The 21,668-nt window shown below is 44.4% G+C and overlaps 1 protein-coding gene across 1 annotated transcript in view; it reads left to right on the top strand.

Moving 5' to 3' along the window:
• The first annotated feature begins 5,583 nt into the window (after positions 1-5,583).
• The window catches only part of LOC132580446 (G protein-coupled receptor kinase 5-like), a 100,380-nt gene continuing 84,295 nt past the window's right edge, over positions 5,584-21,668 (top strand). The window contains exon 1 of the mRNA XM_060251254.1: positions 5,584-5,668. Coding sequence (XP_060107237.1) covers positions 5,617-5,668 — 52 coding nt within the window. The 5' untranslated portion in view covers positions 5,584-5,616. The remainder of the gene's footprint in view (positions 5,669-21,668) is intronic.

Here is a 21,668-nt window from a genome sequence, read left to right as displayed (position 1 = left end):
TGCTGGTGTTGCTGAGGCTGGAACACTTTTGAGAGTCCGTGCTTGCCTTTTTCATCAAAGTGCTTTCCCTCCTCTAGCCACAGGACAATAGCTGAATATCTCTAGAACCGATGTGGCAAAGAGGCTAGTGGACACATAGACATATGAAGCTACCTTAAACTGAATTAGACGTTGGTCCATCACAGTCAGTATTGTCTACTTAAACAGGCATTGTTCCCTAGAGTCTCAGTCAGAAGTCTTTTACATCTCTTGCTGGTCCTTTGAACTGAAGATGATGGGGATTGAACGTTGACCTTCTGCATGCTAAGCAAATGCTCTGCCAATGAGCCACAGCCCCTCTCCTCAGAAGCATGCGGAGAAGAGATAATGGTAGTGGGTGGAATTGCCAGTCTGAGATGTGTCACTCTTGGGGGATGAACAGGGTTTAGTAGGTTGCAGTTTAGCAAATATCTGAGTGGCTGCATTATTATTTGATCTCATCTATGGGTGTTGCTAAGTGATAGCTCATCTCTCCTGCAGTTCCTACTGGTAATGTATGTGTTGCATTTTTAATTCTTTCCTTCCTCAAAGGAGCAATTAGCTGCTCAGCAGGGGGAAACAGTCTGATGGACAGATCTTTGGTAGTATTAAAGGGCAGGAGAATGCTGCAAAGATAGGAGTCCTGCTGGATCCAGACCATCTAGCCCAGCATCCTGTTTCCCTACCGTGGCCACTCAGGATGCCCTGGCACAGAAGCTGAGTTCCCTGTCCTTCTTGTTGGCCCTTAGCAGCTGTATTCAGAAGTACAGGGTTTCTAGATTTTTATACCTTACATGGGTATCTGAATAGGAAAAAAGTAAAACATCTTGGAAATGCTTTTATAGTAGCAGAAGCCTTTTTATCAGAAGCAATTCAAGTAGCAGTTAAGCTATTAGAGCCAGCATGGAGTAGTGGTTAAGAGCAGCAGATTCTAATCTGGAGAACTGGGCTTGATCCCCCATTCCTTCACATGAAGCCTGTCAGGTGACTTTGGGCCTGTCACAGTTCTCTCAGGGCTCACTAAGCCCCACCTACCTCACGGGGTATCTGGTGGAGAGGAAGGGAAATTGATTGTAAGCCACTTTGAGACTTTTTAAGGTAGAGAAAAGCAGGATATGAAAACCTCCTCTCCTAAATATTTCTCTTACCTTGCTTAAAGTGTTAAGCAGGGCACAGTAAATAGGTTTGTCTAGATCTAAGGAAAACTGAAGTTGCATTAAATAATTAAGGTCCATTCAATAATTCTGTTGAAAAAAGTATGTATGCTGAAGAGTCTACTCCTTCACTTGCAGCTGCTGGAATGGCCTTGGGTAAGCCATAGCTCTCATAGAGTTATCCTTGAAAGGGCGGCTTCTGACAGAGCTCTCTCAGCCCCACCCACCTCACAGGGTGTCTGTTGTGAGGGAGGAAGATAAAGGAGATTGTGAACCACTCAGATTTGGAGTAGAGGGAGGGATATAAATCCAATATCATCATCATCTTAGTTCACCTCATGATTTGGGTGGCTCTCCAGGGTACTTTTATGTAACAGGGTTAGGTAAACCTGTAAAGTATTGGTTCTGCATAGCTGGGGGAGGTCTGTGACAGTACTTGAGAAGCTTGATGATCTTCAATTTGGTGAAGGAGGGATTCTCTGGTTCTTTTCTGCCTTGTTCTCTGGCAAGCTGGTGGTGGTTGGTGCGCTCAGACAAAAAACATACCCTGAAGGGTGGATTTGTGGGCTATTTGGATGACATCACACCAGTTGATATTGTGTGTTCAAAGTGTTTTGCCTGAGGTATTCTCCCTTTCCCACATTCTAGTCTTGGAGAAACCATGCATCATTTTACAGAAGCACAGGAAAAAATGACAGCTGGCGCATCATTTCCTTAACACACAGCCTTTGTCTTGGAGTCTTTGAATTAAATGCTCATTTTTTAAATAAAAAGGCGGTTCTTCCTGCATTGCATACTATGACAAGTAAATTATGTGTCTGAAGGCAAAACCACAAGTGGATTCTTTGCTTCTGCTGTGGAGAACTGAGTTCTTTGAGCAACCACCTGTTTGGGATCGTGGCATTTTGCACTCAAAAAATTGCCCTGCCATATTTCCTGCATTGGAAGAGATTCTGGGGATATGCGTTTGGTTAAATAGTCTTTGGGGGGGGGGGGTGCACTGAATGCTTATGCGATTTAATTCAATGATAAAATAGTACAGAACAGATGTAAAAAAAAGTTCAGCATATTTCAGGAAGATCTCATTGCTCTCAAATGTCTTATTACCCTAGCTTGGGAATCTCATACTTTGCTATACAAAGACAAAAGAGCATATTTAGTTTGTAAACAGCTTTGGATCAGGCTGAAGGCATATTTCTACCGCAGCACTCTGTTGTTAATGGGCGCTCATCAGCTTCTTAGGAACCTCAGAATAAAGATACTTTGAAGATAACCATTTCCTATTATGACTTACTTTTCCCCCATCTGTTACCATTGCCCTGTACACTGCTAGCTAGCAGCAACTGAATAGATCTATCCTCCAAGAATGAACAAACTCTTTTTCTTGTTCAAGTCTTCTAAAGTAGCAGCCTCTACTTGGGGCAATGAAGATGCCTTGATTTGAGAAATGCTTCCTTATTTACTAAATTGATTGGCAATCAATTTTGCTGGAGAGTCAATACTAGAATAGCTTCTGAGTCACTCTGCTGTGAATGTGGTTCTCTTTTGCTCTGAGTTTCTGGGCTGAGCAAAAAGTGAAGTTAAATGCTTTTATGTCCCCTTGGTTTTCAGATCTCTGAGTTCCCTCTTTGAAACCAGCATCACTTAGATTTCCTGAAAATACTAAGCATTGCAATCACTGGATCTTAGGTGCACAGATCTTGACTGAGCTAAGCCCCACTATATATGTTTCACAGTGTGCAGTTTTTAAACAAGTTGGTCAAGTCAGAGAAATACATATATCACCTGATCTGTACTCTTCAAATTTTGGGATTCACCTGTCCTTAAGGATCACTAATAGCTTGTTTTAAAAAAAAAACAGTATATGACAGAAAGTTAGGTGAAGCATGTCAAAGCAACCCTTTGCTATCCAGAATTCTTAGAACAAAGTGGAATACTGGGTCAGAAAGCTGTTGAATTCAGATCACTGAATAAAAGCTGCTCAGGGTTTTGCATGTCATGTGATCTTTTAAAACTTGAAGAATGCAAGCACATCTGTACATAAACTGCTACTGTGCACAATGGTTCAGGTACCAGAGACCAGTGTAGAGGCAAAGTGCTTTCCTTTCTTTTTTACCTGTTGTTCTCCAGTCTCTTAAAGTAGCTGGACAATGTCAACAGGTAGCCATGTTAGGCCATAGTGCTGCTGAGTTGAGCTGAAGCTTTGTTAATGTAAAAATGCTGTTTCCATGTATTTCTATTAAGACTTAAAATTATGTATAATTGAATTCTTACCACTGCTTGCAATGTGCCTTGTTTCTCCCACCACCTTAAGTCTACATTAGCACCTCTTTCCATTTAAAAACATCTGCATTTCAGAGCAAGATGGAGAAGGCCCAAGTCTGCAACTTGTTTTTTCCTGTCTCTTTGGGACTCAATATTCAGTGTGCTGAAGAGTTCTGTAGAACTCAAAAGATCCCTCACTTTTTAATGTTTTGGTTGTTTCTTCTAAAGATAGGATTCCTCCTGTTGAATGCTTTTATGACTTGGCTCAATGTGCAGAATTTATAAGGACCTCACCAGAGGAAAACACAGGGTTGAACCAACTGCAAGTGTGTGGGAGATTAACTGGGCCACTGACATCAGCTCTCAGGTGCTATACCTCTTGTGAGTGTATCTGTTGTTATGGGCAGCCATAAGCCTGAGTAATTCCATCTATTAAGTTTAAGTTTTCTATAAAGGGTAACTATCAGCTTTCGTTCATAATAGGGATGTGAATGGCATTTCCAGAGTTCAAAGCACCTATATAAAATCTTCCTATAATACCAACGATAAAGCTTATTTAAACTTCCTATAATACTATCAATAAGGTTAAGGCTTATTATCTTGATAATACATATTTTTGTCCTAGAGCCCTTTGAGTTGTTGACCAGTAAGATTTGAATTGAGACCTCCCAATGCATTCACTTTTGCAGCAAAAACTACTGCTTGTTGCTGTATATTATTGCTGCTGCGGCTTCTTTTGCTCTTAAGGCCCATGACTAGATTTACCGAATTAGGTCTGAAACTTGAGCTTTGCACGTTAGCTGGAAAGTAAGCCTCTCTGAATTCCAGTGAATAGATTAGTAATCCTGTTCCTACCCACCTCCCAGAAACCAGAAGGCGTAGGAAGGCGGTAGCCACTTTAACGAATGCTTTTATATGAATGCGTATATCTGAAAGTGAAGGGGTTTTCTTATGAATGCGTATATTTGAAAGTGAAGGGGTAATGTTAGCAAAACTGCCGTTATGGGCTAAAAATGTAAACCGGATTAATGAGATTGTATGGGTTGGTGGGTGCAAAGGGTTGGGTTTCAGTCCGAAAGTGGATGTGTGTGCTGATTAGGGAGAACGCTTGCAGGGGCCTCACTCCCACCACTGTTATAATGCAGATTTTCACACTCCACTTCAGACACTATTGCAGAAGGTGGGCGAGCGACAGAGTCCCTGATTTTTTTCTCTCCTCGTCGCCTTCCTTGGAGGGGCTCCAGACTCCCATAATCGCGGAATGCCGAAGGAACTACATTTCCCAGGATGCATCCGAAATCCCATTTTTTTCTCTTTTGGGGGGAAGGTGGGTAAAGGGGATTACATAACTTCTAGAGCGTTGACACCTCTCGGGCCCGCCCCCCGCGCAACGTCACTCGGCCGGGAGCCCCGCCCCCATGGAACGTTTTGTAGCCAGTCACTTTCAGATTGCTACACTCTTGTCCTGTTCCACGCTATTTCCTGCTACTGCCTTGGGGGAGAGCAAGAGAGAATTCCGGCGCTCTTTTTCTGCCTGCCCCCTCCACGCGTGGGGAGCCGGGTTGGCTTTCCTTTAAAAATCCGGCGTAGTGAGCAAGATCCTGCTCCTAAATTTAGCCTGGGCAGCCTCAGAAGCGGGACTGGAGCATTCTTCTCTCTTCCACCCCTTCCAGCCTGGGTTATGGTGTGTTAAGGAGGAAGGGGCGTGCGGGGGCTTTTTCTTTTCCAGCGCCGCCAGCCCCCCCTCTGCCCCCCGATCTTCATCCGAGAGGCTTTCCCCCCGCGCCGGAAAGCCGTTTACAGGCTGTGTGGCTGTGGAGGGGGGGGGGAGAGAGTCTGAGAAAGGGGGCGGGTGAGGGGATCCCCCCCTCTGCCTGCATTGCATTGCGGCTGTGCTCCAAGGGGAGCGGAAGGTCTCTTCTCCCCCCCCCAACTCGCTGGCCTTGATCGTCGCGATTTCCACTTGGAAAAAGGGGGGAAAAACCACCACGGGTTTTTTTGTGATCTAGGGTGCTGCTGATTCCCCCTACCCCCCCAGCTCCCAATTGGGAAAATCACCTCGCAAGCTGGTCCTAGAGGAAAGCAGCTTTCCCCCCGCCTCCCCTGTTTGGGGCTTTTTTGCATTTTTGTCCCCGGACTCCCACCCCGTTCGCCGCCGCATCTTGCAAGCTGGATCATTATGGAGCTAGAGAACATCGTGGCCAATACAGTCCTCCTGAAAGCCCGAGAAGGTAAGAGAGCCGCCGGAGGCTTCCAGCCTCTCACTGTGAGCCTGTGCTCGGGGTGGAGGGAGGAGGCGGCGTCTCGGTCGAAGGGATCCACCTAATGGTTTCAGCAGAAAGTTTGGGGGCCCTGCCTGCCTGCATCCGGCATCTGGCCTTTACTGTGCGCGGACGGGCAGCTTGCTCGATGGGGAGAGGAGGCGGGGGGCGGGGAGAGAGAGAGAATAGCTCTGCCCTGTGAAATGCGGTTGACTGGCGAGAAAGAGGGGAGGGCGGCAGCGTGTACTCCAGCAGCGTGGTGCCGATCCGTGGGCGACGGAGCCTTCCTTTAGGGTCGCCCAATGGAAACAAGAAGAAGAAATAATAAAGGGCCATCACCACTCTGAGGGGACCGGGTAGCTCCAGAGGAGCGCTGATGCCCAAGTCAGTCCCGTTGAGTGTAATAGAGCTTCCTTCCGAGTAAGTGAGCCGACTCAAGGCTTTTGTCGTGACAGTATTTGATGGGATGAGCAACAGAAGAGAGGTTCTTTAAACCTTAAGGTGGCCTTTCCTGCTCGGATCCCTTGCTTCTAGGTATATCTTTCTTCATTCCAGGGCGTGTTGTATGGTTTCAGGATCACCCTTTTGGCCTCAGTCCCTCCACCTTTAAAATGGACATCTTACAGTGCAGTGCTATGCAGAGTTACTCCAAACTAAGCCCCTCTCCAATATCTGTGGGTTTATACTGTAATTACATGAGAAGTTCCCTTTTGATAACCTGACCTGTTGTGTCCTTGGACGTATGTCTCCTGTAAAATGTTTTGCATGTTAAAGATGAAAAATGGATTGTTTCTAGCAGATAGATTTGCTTTCCTGACTGGACTTTTTTTGTTGTTGCAAATAGAAGCAAAGGCTAGTGTTCTTCTTTGGCACCAATATGGTTCATGATGCTGGTTCCTGTAAGATGTGGTCCTGTCAGCAGAGCACGGCTGGTTAAAGCCACAGGTCAGATGCCTTAAATTGGTCAGGATGACCATAGTGAAGAGAAGTAGCCCAGGAGAAGTGTAAGCGTGCTTTCTTTAAACACACACATATACATGTAGATAGATCCAGGTGGGCAGCTGTGCTGGTCTGAAGCAGTAGAGCAAAGTAGGAGTCAAGTAAGCACCTTTAAGACCAATGAAGTTTTATTCAGAATGTAAACTTTTGTAGGCATGCTTACTTCTTCAGACCATTCCCACCTCTGAAGAAGTATGCATGCATACAAAAGCTTACATTCTGAATAGAACTTTGTTGGTCTTAAAGGTGCTACTTGACTCCTGCGTACACATGTAATTATGGCTGATGTCTGAGGACAGAGGTTTCAGATAGCTGTACAGATCAGGAATGCATTGCCATTGGCATGAGTGAGCTAGAATGTTAGCTATCCTTGCTTCCTTTAGACAGGAAGCTTGGTGCATGAGATTGCTTGCTGCTTAGCATTCATTCTTTCTCTAAAAGCTTGTAATGGGGGCGAAACGGAGAATGCCTTGCAGAGGAGTGCTTTTGATGAGCCTGGGAAAAACTAGATAAAAAAGGTGAAGTGACTTTCACCTTCTGCCAGGGCCAGGCCTGCCACTAGGCTAACTAGGGAATTGCCTAGGGCGCTGGCCTTATGGGGGCACCAAATCAGGCACCCCCATGTGATTCAGTGATGTTATCAGTGCAAGGGGGGGGGGTCCCAGAAATTAGCCTTGCCTAGGATGCCAGACAGTCTAGGGCTGGCCCTGCCTTTTGCATTTGAATTCCAGAGATCAGTCTTGACAAAATTGATATGTAGATCCAATTCAATTTGCCATGCCTAAGCATGGGTGATGTGGTGGATCTAATGGTTGGGGTTTTTTTTTCAACTCTAGGTGTCTGGAACAGATACAGATGGGTAGCCATATTGGTCTGAAACAACAGAGCAAAATTTCAGTCCAGTTGCACTTTTAAGACCAACAAAGTTTAATTCTGGCTATGAAGGCAATGGCAAACCACCCCGTAAAAAAGTCTACCATGAAAACGTGAAAGGAATGTCACCCCAGAGTCGAAAATGACTGGTGCTTGCATAGGGGACTGCCTTTGCCTTTATAGGCTTTCATGTGCATCTGGAACAGAAATCCTCACCTTGGTAGGTTTTCCGGCCCAGCAGGACATGCTGTTACTAGGTTCCAGTGCTGCACTTTATGTCTACTCGTGATGCAACAATCCACATTAGCCCAATAGGAACATTGTCCCAACCATCTGAATGAACGAAGTGCAGGAGGCAGATGTGATTCATTGCTGAAATGTTGGTTGTCCTTACATAACCTTTATTTTTTTAAAGACACTACAGTTTTGGAATTCCTAACCTTTTTGTAATTGGGCTCAGAGCCTTTCAGAATGACTAACTTCATTGGGAGTCAGAGCCATAAATTCTGTCTGGTTGCATCCCGCCAGAACAAGGAATAATTTTCTAGGTCCAAAAGATTCCTTGCCTGGAAAGCCGCAATTCAAGTGGTAGAATGGGAGCTGGGTTGAGTAGGGTGGCATCATGTCACGAGGTCTTGGACTGAACCAGAAAGCAGCAGCTAAAGCAGATTTCTACAAAAAATAGATTTTACTTTGCTTCTGTAATCCAGATAGCAGTTCTGTTCATTCATTGCCTGAATGGATGACTTGTCCTTGGGGATGTTCATGCATGACAAACTTAATGGTGATGTGAGTTCCATGTAGGGAATTGCATATACCCTTTCTTGTGACTCTTTTGCCATGTAGTCATTGTACGGGGAGCATTGATGAGCAAAGATTCCTCAGTGAACATGCTGGAAAAGAAGATACATTAGCACATTTTTGTAAGGGTTTAGAAAGTTATAAGCTGCTTCCTTGAGAAGCAAGATATGGCTACAGTTTTGCATACTAATCACTTCCTGATTAGACTACTGCAGGGCATTCTCTGTGGGGCTGCCTATAAAGACTGCTGTTTTATGGGCAGTCTTTGTAGAAACTTCCACTGGTTTAAAATTCAGCAAGAGATCTGCTGGTGGGAAATGATTATTGCTCCAGTGATAAATCAACTCCATGGGCTGGCAGATTGTCTCTGGGCAAAATTTAAAATGCTGGTGCTTTCCTTTAAAACCCTAAGGCACTGATACTCCCTCAGTGACTCTGGAGCCACATGTAGCTCTTTGACAATCCACCTGTGGATTTTCTGAGTACTGTATCCCAGTGTGGCACCTGCTCCATCATTCAGGTAAGTGGGCAGTGGCCTAGCCTGCCAGGGCGTGTAGTTGGCACTTGGTCCCAGGTTTGAAATAGTCACTGCCAGAGGAACAGGTAAGCTGGGAGCCACTCTGAGATGCAGGCCTCGTGACAGGGATGGAAGTAAATGTGTTTCTTTTGGTAGATGGTAATTGTATTCATGGCTCTCAGTGACCCACAGAGAGTAAGCACCACTGCCCTAAAGGGTCTACATCCAGGATGCCTGAGGGAATGCTAATCCAGTGACTAAAGATTCTCATTAATGACTAAAGATTTTCATTTGTTTCTCTGTATTCTAAGGTGACAAGGATGGTCAGTAAGACAGGATCTTTTCTGTTGTGGCAACTCCTCATTTGCCTGGTGTCACATCTGTTGACTTTCAGTGCCAAGTAAAAAGGCCCTCCCCTTCAGTCACAGAGTTGTTTCTGAATTCTGCTGTTATACTTTCAGTGTTGATTGATTTTCACGTCTTATACTTGACAACCATTGCTATCATAGATGTCTTTTAAATAATGTAAACTGCAATGTAAACTTTTTAGGTTGTGGATTATTCTTGGCTGAAAATATATATATATATATATATATATATATATATATATATATATATATATATATATATATATATATATATATATATATAAACATTATGTCACTGCTTTGTTGCACTCATTTTGCTTTGACTGTTTTTGAACTGTAATCTGTCCCAAAACTTTTGATTTTAGAGTACAGCAAAGAGATCCTTTTTAAATAATAAGTTTTTGACAGATCAGTGTCTCTGATCCACCCACTCCCATAACTCACCCATGAAAACAGAGAATAACAGTTTAAGTTCTAGAAATCCAGACAAATTAATGAAAGAAAGAGTTCTATTTATTACTGTGAAAGCTAAGCAGAGCCTCCATGTTTAGAGACGGTATACCTCTGAATACCAGTTGGTTGGAGACAAAGGGGAGATTGACGTCACTGTGATAGTCTGTGTTCAAGCTTCCTGAAGCAATGAGTTGGCTACTGTTGATAAAGTACAGGATGGGCTTTGTTTTGACTCAAATACATAATTTTTTAATGTTCTTAAGGATATATGGTGGATTAAAAAGGTACTCCAGAGAGCACTACTATGCCAGCCTACTCAGAATCCTACTTAGGTCTGTTCAGCGGGGGCTTACACTCAGAAAAGTATTTTCAGGATTTAATTGTTTTCTCTTAAAAAAAAAAAAAAAGGTCCCCTGTGCAGGCACCAGTCGTTTCCGACTCTGGGGTGACGTTGCATCATGACATTTTCATGGCAGACTTTTTACGGGGTGGTTTGCCATTGCCTTCCCCAGTCATCTACACTTTCCCCCCAGCAAGCTGGGTACTCATTTTACCAACTTTTTAGGAAGGCTAAGTAAACCTTGAACGGGCTACCTGAACTCAGCTTCCGCCAGGATCAAACTCAGGTCATGAGCAGAGAGCCCGGACTGCAGTACTGCAGCTTTACCACTCTGCGCCATGGGGCTTTGTTTTCTCTAGGAAGGTGAAAATATTGCAGGCCTGTGGTTAGTAAAAATCACCCCCAGCATGAAAGTTTTACAAAAGTTCCTTAATTTTAAAAAAGACCATTTATTACTGACAGAAGCCCTTGTGGGCAAGCAGACCAGTATCATTTTTTTTTTTGGCAGACAAATACTTTTCATAGTTTTATCTGTGGCCATCATTTTACAGTACTCTAGAACTATTTACCCTTGTTGTCCCTTTCAAGCATGCTGAAGGAAACTGCAGGAAACTACTGCTGGATCTGTAGTAATGGAACACCACATACTACTGGCCATATGTGAATCCTAACTGTAATGCAGGCAGGACCAGCTGTAAACATCTGGCAGGAGTGCTGTGGGTTGGAGACATTTAAAGACTTGGACCAGGATCTAAAGAGGAATGCAAAGGAAACAGAGAACAGCATGTATAAATGCAGCTGAATCATCTTGGATTGGATTCAGCCTGCTTTTCTACTCAATATCACTCTGTTCCCCTCCCTCCCCCCCAGTATTCCAGTCCCCATTCCATAAGTCTTTTGTACATGCAAGTTTCACCTTTGGTAGTCAAAGAGAAGCCCTCTTCCTTTTTCCACCAGTATAAAAGCTATCAAAGATTTCAGGTTTTCACGGCTGGTAACATCATTAGGGTTTGTAGAATCTTTTGGGATCAAGTGCCGTGTTCTACTGGAGAAAGTTTTCTACTGGAAAAACTTTCTCCAGTAGAACACGGCACTTGATCCCAAAAGATTCTACAAACCCTAAGTATAAAAGCTGGTTGGATCTAACTCAATGCCTTGTGTGATTGCTGAACAAAGGACAGTCTTTTCCCACCTGTCCTGCGATGCTATCTGTGTTTCAGGTTTATATGTGTGCACATGTTATCAAATGGCTGTCAAGTTATGATGACACCAGCAGCTTTCAAGGCAAGTGAGAAGTAGAGGCGCTTTGCCGTTGCCTTCCTCTCAAGAGTCTTCCTTAGTGGTCCCCCATCCAAGTACCAACCTTGCTTAGCTTCCAAGATCTATACCAGCGTGGCCAAACTGGCACAGGAGCCACATGCGGCTCTTTCACATATAGTGCGTGGCTCCCGGAGGTCAAGGAGGAACTTAACGCAGGCTTATTCTCAAGTAAGAATGCCTAGCATCAGGACCTCAGTCAGCCTCTGAGTGCTGACCCATAGGTAGGTGACTATATCTGCCATGTGTGAAACGGGGAGGGAGGGGAAAATAGGTAGGCTTGCAAGCTTTTCTCTACCACAGAGGTCACGTGGAGATCTAGAACAGAGGAAGAGAGCACAAGAGCTGAGGGAGCCACTGGAAGGAGGGGTGGAATTAAAGAGGGCAGTGCAGGGTTCCCCTTTAGTTTCATAGCTTTTGTAGAAGCTGTATGTACTAACCTTGGTGTCAAGGCAAAGAGAACTGCATAATGATGCAAATGGTGGTCAGTGATTTATATAGTACATGTATGTGTCCTTCTCCCACTGGTGCCAAAAAATTAGTCCTTAACCTTTCCCTATGCTGGTCTTATGATGACTGTTATTCCCAGCTTTTGGTTTTGGGGTTTTTTTAAAAAAGTCTCCTTCAAGCTTGGTTATGTTGTAAAGTGCACAGATATGTATTTTATATTTGCGTGCAAAGAAAGTATTAAAAGTTTTAATAAAGATATATGTGTAAAATTTGTTCATTTCTTGTGGCTCTCAAACGTTTATTCTATGTGGCTCTTACGTTAAGCAAGTTTGGCCACCCCTGATCTTGGTTTAGAACAGAGCTAAAGTTTATTTTGACCAGGCTGAATTTTTGTTTGACTGGGGTCTCAGAAGCTCATAAGAAAGCACCCTCACATTATTCAGGTTCTAGTGAGTCTTGTCTGTTTGGAAACAACATTGATATACAACATACATAGCAGTGGGGATGACTTCCACTGAGCAAGTCAGCACAAGGAGTAATACTCGGCTTTATGGTGTTTGATGGAAACAGCAGCTGCGTGTTCTGATTGGCTGGTGCTGGCTAAAACAAACCAACTTTGATGGGGATTTTCCAGGGTTGTAAAGGTTCCATTTTAATGGATAATGTAGATGTGCAGATCTTTTCAATGTCTTTGGTTACATTTCTCTTAAGAAAACTGGATATGCCTTTCTTTCTTCCTATGTTTCCTCAGTCACCCATCTTTGTATGTCAGGCTCTGTATAGCTCCTCTGAAACTCAGCTGTAGCTTCCATCTCTGCATCGATCTAATTTTTAGTTTAAAAAGGTAAAGGTAGTCCCCTGTGCAAGCACCAGTCATTTCTGACACTGGGGTGACGTTGCTTTCATAGTGGTAACGCTGCAGTACTGCGGTCCTAAGCTCTGCTCACGACCTGAGTTCGATCCCGGTGGAAGCTGGGTTCAGGTAGCTGGCTCGAGGTTGACTCAGCCTTCCATCCTTCTGAGGTCAGTAAAATGAGTACCCAGCTTGCTGGGGGGAAAGAGTAGTTGACTGGGGAAGGCAATGGCAAACCACCCCATAAAAAAAAGTCTAACTAGAAATGTCAGGGGAATGAATTTGGCACCTTCTATGTGCCAGGCATATAGAATAATGGAGTTGGAAGGAACCTCGAAGGTCGTCTAGTCCATCCCCCTGCACAATGTAGGAAATTTACAAATACCTCCCCCTATACACACACACACAGTGACCCCTGCTCCATACCCAGAAGATGGCAAAAGAACTTCTGGGATCCCTGGCCAAACTGGCCTGGAGAAAAATTTCTGTCTGACCTCAGTGTGGCAATCAACATTTCACTGGACATGTAAGAAAGGGTCATGAGAACTAAGCACTGGTGCAACTCTTTCTGCTCTCCTTCTCATCGACTGCCGAAGTTCACAGAATCAGCATTGTTGTCAGATGGCCATCTACTCTCTGTTTAGAAACCTCCAAAGAAGGAGAGCCCACTACCTTATGTTCTGCCACTGAGCCACAGCCCCTCCGACGAAATTTCTTCCCTCCTTACAGTGATCAGACTAGGAACATGTAGTGTTTGACGTCTGCATCAGACTGCTCTGAGCTCCTTGGAGGAAGGGTGGGATAAAAATGTATGGATTTTGGTGAAACGAGAAGGGGCAACAAAAGTCCTGAGATTTAATTCAATTAAATAGCCCTTCTCAAGTGGTAGTTCTGAATTGTAGCACTTAAGAGTTGAATAGTAAATTCTAAAGAAATCTGATATTATAAAGGAAATGTCTTGATCAGTTTCCAAAATAGAGTTTCCCAGGCAGATTCAGTGAATGAAGATTTATAGACTACAGGTGTCTATAAATCTCCTAACAGCCACACGCTCCATGGATGATTTTTTTTATCACCCTGGGACGTTAAACTACCAAAAACTTTGATAGCTTTCTAAGGTTCTTGGAAGGCTCCAGATGGAGTAGTCAAGTAGTCAAGGAGAGCCAGTTTGGTGTAGTGGTTAAGTGTGCGGACTCTTATCTGGGAGAACCGGGTTTGATTCCCCACTCCTCCACTTGCACCTGCTGGCATGGCCTTGGGTTAGCCACAGCTCTGGCAGAGGTTGTCCTTGAAAGGGCAGCTGCTGTGAGAGCCCTCTCCAGCCCCACCCACCTCACAGGGTGTCTGTTGTGCGGGGGGAAGGTAAAGGAGATTGTGAGCCGCTCTGAGACTCTTCGGAGTGGAGAGCGGGATATAAATCCAATATCTTCTTCTTCAAGTGAATCCAGACCTGTGTTCAAATCCCAGTGCAATTACACATTTGCTGGCTTTGTCCCATAAGCCATTCATTTTTTTTTTTTTTGCACCACTGAGATAAAATGAATTAGCTGATGCAGATTCTGCTTTCCCCCTCCTTGTCTCAATGGATAGGTCACTGTTACCACCAGTGCTTATCTGAGGCATGGTTATCTCTAGTTGCTGCTTATCAGTAGGCTTGAAGCTACTTAGAAATGAATGCAGCAATCAGCAATGATGTGACAGCCAAAAGAAGGCCACTGGGTTCACAAGTCTTCAGGCCATTTGCAAGCTGTGAGGAGCGATGAGCTCCATTTCATGGCTTATGTAGAGAGTGAATGAAATGAACGTTCTGAATGCTTTGCATAGCACTATGGAAACGATGAAGACTGTCTTAAGGCCATTTTGCTTTCTAGGCAGCAGGATCCTGCTTGTCCACTAAAATCGTGAAAGCAACACTATTGGATCAGGCCATTGGTCCATCTATGTCAGCATCCTGTTTCCCTTACTAGCCAGACAGATGCCCTGGAAGTCCCGGAAGCTGTGGCACAAAGGCCAAAGTTTCTATTTGTTCTTGCCCTCTAACAGCTGGTGTCCAGAGGTACACTGCATCTGAACATGGAACCTCCATTTATCCATTATGACCAATACCCATTGAAGGACATACCCTCATTGAATTCTTTTGTGTCTCGGATGGCAAAAACCAAATTAGCAGTAGATGTACTGTGCTCTGCAAAGGCCTAGATTAATTTGACTTGTTAATTGGTTTGACTGTTTATTCCTGCTGAATTGTATTTTGCCCAGAGGAGCACTCGGCTCAGCTCTCTTGGTGGCCTGTGAATATCTGTGCTGCGTAGCACAACTTGAGTGAGGCTTTCTGTGGCTTTCAGTTTTTTCCCCAAACATGTCTGGCCTGAGGGCGGTGCCTGCCCTTTAATTATGTGGGCTTGGAACACCCAGCCAGAGCTGATCAGAAGGTGACCATGCACCAGGATGTCTGAAAAGTCTTCCTCTGCCAAACGTTTTCAGAGTATCGGCGGCTCTTGTGTAACATTCAGATAATTTGAGCTTGCCTTTCTGCAGAGGCTATCACCCCTTCCCTCACCTTGTGAAGACAGCATGCACATTGTGCTGTGTAAAATAATCACACTTGCAGAAACATTAAATCCATGTATTTTTCAGCCATCACGAATTTGCATCCTTGCTTGGTTTGTAGAACTTTGTGCTTATTACCAAGCGCTGTTATGGTGATGGGCAGTGTGGAGTTTATGAGGGGAGGGGTAGAGATGCCAGTTTCAGGTCTATCCTGGGAAATGAGACAGAACCTTAATAAGACACAGGGACGAATTGGGATGCTATTCAAGAACCAAAATCCATATTTCTCAACTCTTGCAGCTACAAGTAGGGAGGTTTTGAGGCCGGTGTGATATAGTGGTCAGTATTGGTTAGCATACCAAGAAGTTCTTGGATTGATCCTGCCATTGCCCTGTGTTGGGTAGAAAGAAAGCATAGATATGTTGTAAAAAAATATTTTTAAAAATATCTAATTTTTATTCCTTAAATGAGTTGGGTGTGCAAGTTGCTCTTTTCCATTTTATCCACTCAACACCCCTGCAAGCAATGCTTTTGTGCATTGTTGCAAAGATTAAGGGGCTGATGTCCAAAACTAGAGACTGGGGGTGGAGCTGGGAGCAAGGGTGTGGCAATCACAATTGAACTCCAAAGGGAGTTTTGGCAGTCACATTTAAGGGGACCGCATGCTTTTAATTGCCTTCCCTCCATTTGAAAATAATGAAGGATAGGAGCACTTCTTTGGGGCTCATAGAATTGGACCCTCTGGTCCAATCCTTTTGAAACTTGGGGGGTGTTTTGAGGAGAGGCACTGGATGCTATGCCGAAAATTTGGTGCCTTGACCTAAACAAACAGCCCCTATAGAGCCCCAGATACTCACAGATCAATTCTCCATTATACCCTATGGGAATTGATCTCCATAGGGTATAATGGATTGCCCTGCAGACATTTCCCTCCCCTCCCTTCTTTCTGATAACCCTGAAATGGGGGGAGGATCTCCAAACCAGGGGATTCCCCTGTCCTCAGCTGGGGATTGGCAACCCTACCATGAAATCTTCATGAATATCTCAGGCTAGAGTTGGCAGCCCTACAGGTTCATTAGGATGCATCTTTTCTTCTGTGCGCTAAAAAAGGAATACTGGGGACTTCATTGTTCATTGGTGTACTGTGTATTTTATTAAAATATTTTTATCCTGGCTTTAGGCATGCTGTGCTTTTAGGGCAGTTTGGAAAAATATACAAGTTACATGAGTAGAGAGTGTGGTGTGCTGGAGATGCGAAGGCCCAGCAGGATTTTGGCATTTTTCTGCTACATATGGAACAAACCTTTAATCTGAGCCCCTGCACACACATGAGCCCATACATTTTATCTCATTTAGTGGTCAGTGTTGGATTAGGGTCTGGGAGCCCCATGTTCAAATCCCCCACTCTGTCATAGAAGTTCTCTGGATGACCTTGGGCCAGTCACACACTCTCAGCCATCATAGACTTCTTGTTGGGAAGTTAAAATTAAGGAGGGAAGAACAATATTGTTTGTCAGTTTGGGTCTCCACTGGGGAGAAAAATTGTTTAATTTGAGGTGGGTAATGGGCTTGTAGCGTGGTCTCTCAGACCCTGTAAAATGAACCCATCTCCCACCCCACCCCATGCTTGGGTCTCTTGGGTATAGCGCAGCCTATACCTGCGTTCAAACTTTATTGCTGTAGTGAAGGGCTGTTACAAAACAGGCTAAGATTATTGGTCAGAATCAACTATTTCACATACTGTCAAGTCAAGCTCATTAATGAAAACATGCACATATATTCACATGACTCAGAGGCATTAAAATAAAAACAGCATGTTTGAAGCTCCCTCTCCCCCACACATACCTTGCTCAAATTTTGTTTGATGCAATTGCAAAAAATGCCACCTTGAAAGATATCCTTTTATCTTTTACCAAGCAGGTATCTTGCAATGACCAACCAGAACATTGTGAAATTTCCCTCTTGGGAAATCATACAGTTGACCTTAAGTCATGAATTAGATCTTAATTAGATCTTGGGAGGGACGGTGGCTGAGTGGTAGAGCATCTGCTTGGGAAGCAGAAGGTCCCAGGTTCAATCCCTGGCATCTCCAAAAAAGGGTCCAGGCAAATAGGTGTGAAAACCTCAGCTTGAGACCCCGGAGAGCCGCTGCCAGTCTGAGAAGACAATACTGACTTGGATGGACCAAGGGTCTGATTCAGTATAAGGCAGCTTCATATGTTCATATATGTTCATAACCACTTTAATGTATAGACAATCTTTAATGAGGGAAGTGTTGATATCTGTCCTCTGAATATGCTGTAGGTATATGTTGGAATCTCAATTTGGTTAATATAGTTTCAGGTGAACAGCTGTGTAGGTCTGTAATAGCAGAACAAAATTTGAGTCCAGTAGCACCTTAAAGGCTAGCACAATTTTTCAGGGTATAAGCTTCCATGAGTCACAGCTCACTTTTTCAGAGATAAATAGAAGTTCCATTAGCCCTTATATTCAGCAGATATTTATTTAAAACATTTCTGTGCTGCCTTTCCAGCCAAATAGTTTCCAAGGTGGCAAATTTGAAATAAAGTGAATTTGAAATAAAGTGTGTAAACAATAATTCAATAAAAACATATACATTCTCATAACCCTACAAACTAGGGAGGGGGGCAGTAATGGTTATTGGGGGGTAGGCCAAACAGAACAAAAAAAGTCTTTATCCTCTAGTAATAGAAGGCAACAGTAGAAGGAAATTTATGAATTCCCTGGGGAATGTGCTCCAAAGATTTGGTGCTACAACCAAGAAGTCTTTTTTTCAGGTTGCTAGCCATCTTGCCTCCGATTGCAGTGGCACCCAAAGCAGGATATAAGGGTTGCTGGATAGCCATTCCTATTGGTATCTGACTAAGTGAATTTTGTCTCACAAAACCTTATACCCTGGCAAATTTTTGTTGGTCTTTGAGGTGCTACTGGATTCAAAAGTTGTTCTCAATTTTGTGAACGCTTCCTTTAAATTTGCAAAAGAGGTGTTGTGGGAATATGATTTTCCTTGTTTAATAAAAGCTTGCCAGTAAAACTGGTTATTACTTTTATTTCCCTTTCAAGCTGTATTAATTCATCCACCTGCGTTAGTGTGTCATTAGATAATGTGATATTGGATATGCCTCCCTCCCCCCCAAGCAGTATTCAGCGATGTATATATGGCCACACTGAGTGGACTGTTTCCTGTATTAGGTGGAAGAGAAGGTATTACTAATAAGCCTCATAAGTAGCCTAATGGCTGACTTCCTGTGGCACGTCAGTTGTTTCCAGATGGACAGGTTAGGAAGGTTTTGTTTTTGAATTAGAGAATTGGTAGGCCATTTTTTCCCCATCCTCCACAATTGGAAGAGGAGGAGGAGGAGGAGAAGGAGAAGGAGAAGGAGAAGGAGAAGGAGAAGGAGAAGGAGAAGGAGAAGGAGGAGAAGGAGAAGGAGAAGGAGAAGGAGGAGAAGGAGAAGGAGAAGGAGAAGGAGAAGGAGAAGGAGAAGGAGAAGGAGAAGGAGAAGGAGAAGGAGAAGGAGAAGGAGAAGGAGAAGGAGAAGGAGAAGGAGAAGGAGAAGGAGAAGGAGAAGGAGAAGGAGAAGGAGAAGGAGAAGAAGAAGAAGAAGAAGAAGAAGAAGAAGAAGAAGAAGAAGAAGAAGAAGAAGAAGAAGAAGAAGAAGATGATGATGATGATGATGATGATGATGATGATGATGATGATGATGATGATGATGATGATGATGATGATGATGATGATGATGATGATGATGATGATGATGATGATGATGATGGATTTATATCCCACCCTCCACTCCGAAGAGTCTCAGAGCGGCTCACAATCTCCTTTACCTTCCTCCCCCACAACAGACACCCTGTGAGGTGGGTGGGGCTGAGAGGGCTCTCACAGCAGCTGCCCTTTCAAGGACAACCTCTGCCAGAGCTATGGCTGACCCAAGGCCATGCCAGCAGGTGCAAGTGGAGGAGTGGGGAATCAAACCCGGTTCTCCCAGATAAGAGACTTAACCACTACACCAAACTAGCTCTCCTAGCTATATGAGATAGATATGAGAAGATATGAGAAGATGAGAAGAAAAATCCCAAAAAATAACGCTGTGAGTTGTGTTAAAAAATTACTCTCTCTCTAATGCTGGCATGAAGTTGATGTCCTGAGGTAGCAGCTTGCCCATCATACCTGAGGTAGCTCTGTGAGGTAGGCCACAGCTGTTCCCATTTTACAGGAACAGCAGTCGGAAGATTCAGGTAAGTAAATAAATAAAGAACACTGTGCCTTCCTTCCCAGTGGGGCCCCAAAGTGGCTTAACAGTCCTGTAGCCAGAAAATTTTGGGTAGAGTGACCCAGGAGACCCCATGGAGCTTTGCTGTTTCTTCCCTCCATTGGCCAGCCCACCCAGCCCCAGCTCTCTCTCGCACTCACTCTCTTGCTCTCCCCTATCGCTGACACTCTCCAGCTTTCTCTTGCTGCTGCTCTCTCACTCTCCCCCCTCTCTCACTGTCACTCTCACTCTCTCACTGCCATTCTCCCCCTTGTTGTCACTCTCTTGTTCTCGTGCTGTCTCTCCCGCTTTCACTGGCACTCTCTCATCTCACGCTGTTTTGTCTCTCTCTCTCACACTGCTGCATGCTCTCTCTTTCGCTGCTGCTCTCTCTGCTGCCGCTCTCCTCCTGCCTTTTCCTCAGTTCCTGGAGGCCCTCCAACGGAGGGGTCCTACAGAGGGAAGGGGCTTTTTTAATAGAGCAGCCTTCCCCCCCCCACCCCCCATAGATACGAGTCTGCTTATATTGCTCTCCTCGCCTCCCATTTCATCCTCACAACAACCCTGTGAGATAGGTTAGATTGAGAGAATTTGACTCACCTGAGATCACCCAGCAAGACTCCATGACAGCAGGAATTCAAACCTGGGTCCTGGTCTGACATTCCACCCACTACAGCACATTGGCTTGCCCTAGTAGGACCCCTGTTGAGTTCATGGCTGATGAAGCACCAGAACCCTGATCTGCCAACTCCCTGTCTAGTAATTACCTTATTTACCTAAAATGAAGACGGCTGTGAATGTACAATGATCTCCCCTAAAAGTTTATACATCCAAAAATGTTTTCAACTTAACTGTAGCTTGTATGTGAATGTAAGCCAACCCTCTTCCTTTTATGGCAAACCTGAGGAAAAAAACTTTGTCTTGCATATGAGCATACACAGTAGGTCATATCAATGTAAGTATTTAAATTGTTGAAAGGAGTCAGGGAAGTGACATGCCAGTCTTTCTGGTGCCTTTAAACTATCATTGCTTTTTTTTTTTTTAAAGGGTTTTATAGGATCCTAAAGCTGAAATTTGAGAACACCAACACCGATGGCTGCTGAGAGCAAGCATGGGGTATGGTGGGAGGGAGGGAATCATCTCTGCAACATTTCCTGTCTTGTGGGAGCTTTGAGGCAAACGTGACCAGCGTGTACAGCTGTGCTGATATCATGAAACATGCAGCCTGGAAAGGTGGTTCCCCCCCTTTCCTCATGTGAGCAGGTTTGTTGATACAACAGATTGGAAAATGCTTATGCCCTGCCATTTGGTGCGTAGGCTTTTTCTCCCCCTTCCCCCCAGGATAATGGTTTTATTTTATGTTCAACAGCTTGTCTGCTTTCACAGGTTACCTTTGCAGGGAGGGAAGGAGTTGATGTCTTTATTTGTGTGTTTAAATTTTGAATAACATACAAGCTCTGAATAGGAGCAACCATTGATGGGGATGAAGAAGAAGAGATTGGATTTATACCTCACCATTTACTACCTGAAGGAGTCTCAGAGTGGCTTATGATCTCCTTTCCCCTTCCCTCCCCACAACAGACACCCCTGTGAGGTAGGTGGAGCTGAGAGAGCTCTGACAGAAACTACTATTTAGAGGAACAGCTCTGTGAGAACTTGTGACTGACTCTAGGTCACACCAGCAGGTGCAAGTAGAGGAGTGGGGAATCAAACCTGGTTCTCCCAGATAAGAGTCTGCACACTTAACTGCTAGGCCAAGCTGGCTCTTCTTAACCACTACACCAGTAGGCTTGAATGCCACTGAACTGTTGTATTTATTGCACTTTCAGCCTCTGCACCTCTTGAGGTGCTTTGGCTGCCCGGTGCCTGTGGATCTCCCTCATTTTATCATCACAGTGTTGGGAGAATATGAATTGTCCAAAGTCACCTAGTAAGCTTTGTGGCAGCAGGGGGATCGAACTCATGTCTCCCATGCCTGAGGGCAAGGGTCTCCAACCTGATGCCCATGGGAGCAACCTGCTGCACATTTCATGGTGCCCACCAAGGGTTATTAGAAAGTGGGTGGGGCTGGATGGGGCTTTTGCCTCACTATGCTTCTGATTGGCCATTGGCAATTTAATTGGTTCTGCAGATTTTTAAAAAATGCTGTTTTGGCAGCTACTGCCACCACAG

Source organism: Heteronotia binoei, chromosome 12, assembly GCF_032191835.1.
Source record: "Heteronotia binoei isolate CCM8104 ecotype False Entrance Well chromosome 12, APGP_CSIRO_Hbin_v1, whole genome shotgun sequence".
NCBI classification, from domain to species: domain Eukaryota; kingdom Metazoa; phylum Chordata; class Lepidosauria; order Squamata; family Gekkonidae; genus Heteronotia; species Heteronotia binoei.
Note: the sequence above shows the minus strand (reverse complement) of the source record. Positions and strands in the feature narration are given on the sequence as shown.